This window comes from Vombatus ursinus, unplaced genomic scaffold, assembly GCF_900497805.2.
Source record: "Vombatus ursinus unplaced genomic scaffold, bare-nosed wombat genome assembly UNPS02014772.1, whole genome shotgun sequence".
NCBI classification, from domain to species: domain Eukaryota; kingdom Metazoa; phylum Chordata; class Mammalia; order Diprotodontia; family Vombatidae; genus Vombatus; species Vombatus ursinus.
Window position 1 is genome coordinate 5,485,623 of NW_020954550.1, and position 6,044 is coordinate 5,491,666.

At 43.9% G+C, this 6,044-nt stretch overlaps 1 protein-coding gene across 1 annotated transcript in view; it reads left to right on the forward strand.

Moving 5' to 3' along the window:
• Positions 1–906: 906 nt before the first annotated feature.
• The window catches only part of THBS4 (thrombospondin 4), a 55,784-nt gene continuing 50,646 nt past the window's right edge, over positions 907–6,044 (forward strand). The window contains exons 1-2 of the mRNA XM_027863544.1: positions 907–1,173; positions 4,943–5,146. Of these exons, the coding sequence (XP_027719345.1) occupies positions 1,086–1,173; positions 4,943–5,146 (292 nt within the window). The 5' untranslated portion in view covers positions 907–1,085. The remainder of the gene's footprint in view (positions 1,174–4,942; positions 5,147–6,044) is intronic.

Sequence of the window (6,044 nt, forward strand, 5' to 3'; positions counted from 1 at the left end):
TTTTACTTGTATTTTTTGAGTACTACTCAATTCATTCAATCTTTGATTTTTTAAAAATGTTTTTAATGTAGCAGTGACCTGTCCTGAGAATAACGCTACCATTATTTGTGCAAAGAAATGGCACTCAGCTCTGTGGTAAGGTGGGATACCTGGGAAGCAGCTTCCTGAACTGACCACCGAAATTAGAAAATCCAAAGGGCACGTTTCAAGCCCTTCAGCTTCCTATTCATCCTTTTACAGTGGGAAAGGACAATTAGAAAGTCAATGGGACATGCACTAAGAAAGTACCAAGTGTGGAGAGAGGCAAGGAGAGCCCAGGCTGTGTCAGTTTCTCTCTCCTCTTATTTTCTATCCTTTCCTCTTCTCCCCCCCACAAAAAAAAACCCTCCTTGCCCTAGTCTCCCCTTTCCTGCTTTCTTTCCTCATCCTATTTTTTTCACTTAATTTCCTCTTTCTGTCTCTCTTTCCCTGACACCACTCTCCCCCTGCCCCCTGTTTCTTCATTCATTTCCCATGTCTGTCCGTTCTCCCTCTTCTCTAGGTCCCTCTTCCATTCTTTCCTGGTAGTGTGTCTCTCCTGCTTCCCAGAACCCGTCTGCCTCCTTCACTTTCCCTCTCAATGCCCTCCCTGGTCTCCTGCCCCCATCATTCGTCTAGCCCCCATTTTGCCTCTGGACTCCTCCTGGGGTCCGTCCAGACCCGCCCTGCCCGCCCACCCCGCCCCAGCGCCTCCCAACCGGTGAAAAGAGAGTCACAGCCAAGGGGGCTGAAACCCGCTTCGGTCCCTCCCCCAGCGCCTGGCCAGGGGCAGCCCCGAACATAAACAGCCCCGTTAGATGCTGAGCCCCAGTCAGAGAGCTCCCGTCTGGCCGGCCTTAGACGTGCCGCCGCTGAGCTTCTGTCTCCTCGACTGAAGGGGCTGAACTGCACAGGGGACAGCACTGGGCAGGGCACAGCCCAATTGTGAGCATCGTCCACCTGAGCTGTTCCAAGACCGACACACGTACATACACTCATAAGCAGAACAACTGGGCTGCTGTGCCCTCTGCTTTCCTCACTAGCCAACAAAATCAGAAAAAAGCACTATGTTGACCACTCGCAAAGCCGCCTTCCTCTTTCTGCACATCTTCCTCCAGTCCTGGCCAGGCTTTGGAGCCCAGGCTGCACCTCAAGGTAAGTAGGCGCAAGCACAGTCCCTGGGCTGGGTCTGGGCTGAGAGCTTGCCACTGAACTAGGAGTGGGTTGTGACAGACAGGCAGATAGATATAAGATCAAATCACTCTATTCTGAAGCTTGCCACAGGTGTAATTGAGCCCTGGCAAGTCTTGCTCCTCTTAATTCCTGATTCTCCATCTCTTCCATCTCCCTTAAGTCAAAGTTTAGAAAGATATTAGCAGCGACAATTATGTAATCAAAATTATGTCTAAGACCACTAAGGTCCTGTCCATATCTAAAATTCTGTCTCAAAATGTGACTATGAAATAATCAGACATTCCTGCAATGAGAAGGTATTTGTTTCATGGTAAGGGGTAGGGAGCAGGGGTAGGAATACTAAATTGGGGATGGGGGCAGTATGAAAACACCTGGAACTTTCCTCAAAAGTTTTCTTTAAAAAATAACAGTGTGCAAAACATCCTTTCTTGTGCTTATTGAAATTAGTTTTTCTCCTCAGAGAGAAGTTTGCACATTCCTGACTTCCTCTTCCCCTAGCTCTTACCCCCATAACTTCTTGGACACCCTTGTGAATAAAGTTTGTAGAACTTCTGAGATATGGCGTGCCCCTGAGAAATGCTCTCCAGGATGGCCATACCCATTAACCCTTCCAAAGTGTCCTCTTCTCTCTTAGTTGTCCACTGCCAGCTTCTCTGTCTCCTCCTCTGGGCAAGCAAAGTGAACCCTGAGGCTGATCTGGGATTTGAAAGCTGCTAAGTAATAGGTCCTCTTTTCCCTTCATGGGGAGATAACAATATTCAGTGGCAACTCTGAAAAGTCAGACCTCAAACCCTTTTGTTATATAAGTATGAAGTAGATGAAGTGCTCTTTAAGAAAATTAATATAAGATTCAAAAAGATAGAATTACTTAAGTAGAAAGAGCTAATAGGAAATGTTATGTGCTATCCAGCCATGGCCTTCATCTGTTTGAAGTTGGTGCCAGGCTTATATCATTACTGTAATGATACCAGGGAAAATAAAACAGAAGGAAAAAAAAAAAGACAACACAAATTTAAGGTAAAGCTTCTTTATTCATCAGAAGGTCTCAGAATATCCATATTTCCAAAACAGAGTCAGTAATATCTATATTCAGAGTTCTTTAGCCCTCCAATAATCTGGGCATTCCTGTAGTCATCCATTTAAATGCAAGGTTTCAGCAAATTGCTCTGCTCCATTCCAGCCTAGGCAACCAGAAGTTGTGGTTTAAAGGCGCACTGGACCTCTGCCTTAGTGTTTGGAAAACCTATTTGAAATGCTCCGTAACTTGCATTCTTCAAGACTTGAGCTTCTGAGTGAGGAAGCTTTCCTCCTTACATAACCCAAAAGAGATTTTATTACTGCAGAAGTCATCTGGCAGGTCACAAGTGATATTTTTGAGACACATTTATATTTTTCTTGTTTGAAAGTTTATGAATTCTCTATCTGAATAGGCACTCTTTAGGCAGCCCTTACTCCTTTTAACAAAATAAGGGCAAGATTATTTTATGGAGACTTAAACAAAGCCTAAAAAACATGAAATGAAAAATTGGTAATTATCTGCTTAATTTGATTAGTGTGGACTCTCAAGTGCCAAACAGATTTGTTTATCTGAAGTTTCCTATTTACAGTTGAACAAATTTATCAGGTTCCTTCCAGCTCTAAAAATGATGAAAATGTGAAACTAGAAAGTTCCTTTTCCCTCTGAGCTTTCTAGAAATACACAATGTAATTCATAACATTGAATTCACTTAGGAACAGAAATTTTGCTTCTAACCCAGAAGGTAGTGCTTACCTTAAGGGCTAACCTCAGCAATGGAATAATGTACAGGGGCTTCATTTCCTCTTTAAAACACTCGGGGAGCTCAGCAGTAATTAATCACCACCGTGCCCCCATAAGAGAAGAAAATTCAGTGGTGCAGATGAAGGGAACTGAGATTTTTGCCCAAGGTAAGTCACAGAAAGGACCCTGCTGAAAAGCAAGAACATAAATCAAATGTGTTTAGTTTTGAGGGTGATCCTTGAACTTTAAGATTACAGAGACTCTTTTTGGAAAGTGGAACCTACTGTAGTGAGGTTTTAAACAGTATTGCCTTGTTCTCCCTCGACTTTACAGGTGGAAGTCTCAAAATTCCATTCCTCTCCAGGTTTAAAGATTCCATTCCTTTTTCCTGAAACATGTTAGGTAGCAGCCTTCGTGTTCTGGCCAAAATACCCTCACACCACACAGAGAACAAATTCTAGGCACCTGGGTCTGGATGTGAATTGCCACTCATGCACTAAACGGTGTGTGTTTCCTTACCCTGTCAAAGCACTGTTGGTTTTCAGTGCATATCCTATCAACCCAATTTGAAATCTGATTTTTTTTTTGGTCTCCTAAAAAAATAATTGGGCCGCGATTCTCAAGAGAGTAGGTTTTTTAAAGGGACCAAGAGAAGTTCTCTAGTGCTACAGGCTAGTAGAGCTGCAACTTATGCTGTTTCCTCCTGCTCCATGGTCCGTGAACATACTTGACTCATTAACACAACTCAGTCTTTGAAAATAAATGTTATTGGCTGGTTCCATTTAAGGTCAGGCACACTCAGAATTGAAGACAACTAATGGCTCACCTTTGGTGTGCAATCTATCTGTAAAGTCTCTGTTGCCTTACTAGATGGATGGGCTGTTTTCTTCAAGACTTTAAGGATCATAAATTTTTGAGCTAAAAGGGACCTTAAAAGCCATTGAAACCAACTCTCTCATTTAATAAACAAACTGAGGACTAGTGAAGTGAAGGCATTTGTTCAGGGTCACACTGGTATTAAGTAGCAGAGCCAGGATTCAAACCCAGGTCCTCTGATTCCAAGCCTAGAACCCTTTCCACTATCTACTCCACCTCCCAGGTACCTATTGTTCCTTCCTTTTCAACCCTGAGCTCAAGCTTGGGCTAGATTTGTGGTCTCATCAGGATGATCAGTTCCTTCTCCAACACAGATCTCACCCCCCTCCACGCCTTGATTAAACAGTCCTCATGAGTTGCTGTCCTCTCACCAAGTTGGCACTGAGTAGTGATGAGTCCCTCCAAACTTAGCCCTAGGACTGAATTCCAGGCTTTTCCCCTCCTTACCAAAGTTTTTGCCCCTCTAGCATGAGATCCTAGAGCCACCTCCACTCCAAGGGGGCTTTAAAGTGAGGCTTTAGTGAAGGGTCAGTCACTGTGAACATAAAATTAACTCTTTCATACCCAGGATATGTAAATGACCCCACAGCAGCAACAGCATTCTTTGCGCCACGAGAAGAATGATCAGTAAAGGTGATGTTCTACCCATAGTTATTCTTTTTTCCCTCTTCCCTTCTTCATCTGTAGTCCCTAAGCAGGGGCCAGTGTTCTGTGTTTCTCAGGTCAGACCTGTCTCCCCTCTTTGCTATTGCTGCTGCTACCGGTCCATATTTCCATAATGCCTCTCAGTTGCTGAGATACCGATATGGGCAGGAAGGACCTGTGAAAGTTTTTCAAGTGGGGGAAGAGGGATTATAGGACTGTTCTAATGCATTACATTACCATACCGTTATTTTATAAAACAACGCTAGCGATTCAGCCTTGTAATATGACTCATTATTTACTCTGGGCAAGTGAGCAAAGGGCTAATTGTTACAGGGTCACCCAGTATCTGGCCCCAAAGCACGGTAGTGAAAGGTTGGGTTTCATTCTGCAGGAGCGTTCCGGCTCACGGGTTAACTCACTGTTTAATTTTCCCCTGTTGCTTTTTTACAGTCTTCGATCTCCTTTCATCTTCAAACCAAAAACTGGTTACAAGTTTCCTGAAACCAATCCTAATGGATCCCACCCTGAATGAGATCTACGTGATTTCAACCTTTAAGCTGCAGACAAAAAGTTCTGCCACCATATTTGGCCTTTACTCTTTATTAGATAACAGCAAGTATTTTGAATTTACAGTCATGGGAAGATTAAACAAAGGTAAGCATGGGGGGAGGGTGCAGGGGAGGGGGAAATCATTCCTTAAAAAAAATTCCTTGTCCCAGGAGGGAGATTATGTTCCTTACGATTTTCTTCTCACGCCAGGTTCATTTAATCTATTCATTGAGGCCAGTTTTTCCTAATGTGCATTTGTAGGACATGGGTTCATGGAACTAGAACTGGAAGGGACCTCAGAAGTTACCTACTTTAATCCCCTCATTCCCCAATGAGGAAACAAGTCTAGGAAGATTAGGGACTTGCTTAAGTTCAGTCGCAGGAGTAGGAAACAGCAAAGGTAGGGTTTGAACTCTGGTCCTCTGGCGGCTAGGAGGAGCAAAGGATAAAATGCCAGCTCGAGTTCAAATTTGACCTCAGACACTTACTAGCTGTGTGACCCTAGGTAAGTCATTTAATTCTGTTTGCCTCAGTTTCCTTATCTGTAAAATGAGCTGGAGAAGGGAATGGCAAACCACTCTAGTATTTTGCCAAGAAAATCCCAAATGGGGTCACAAAGAGTCAGGCATGACTAAAAAACAACAACTTCTGACTCCAAATCCTCTTTACTATGTTGTCTCCCTCTCCTTGGCGACAGATGAAAAGGAGAAGGAAGGCAGAAATGTTTCCCGTTATATAGAGATGTCGTGTGACTATCACACTCACTTGTTGCCCTGAGGGCTCAGTCCTGAAAGGATAACCCAAAGGACAGAGCTATAGGGACCACTAGTGGGTTATAAGACAAGGCCACCCAGAAGAGGGATTTTGTGCTCCTCTAAAAGTGAGTGGTTTAACAGTCCCTCTTCTCCCAGGAGCTGAGTAGTTCCAGTATCCTGGAAACAGCATTTCCCCCTCCACCCCACCATGCACACACACACACACACACACACACACACACACACAC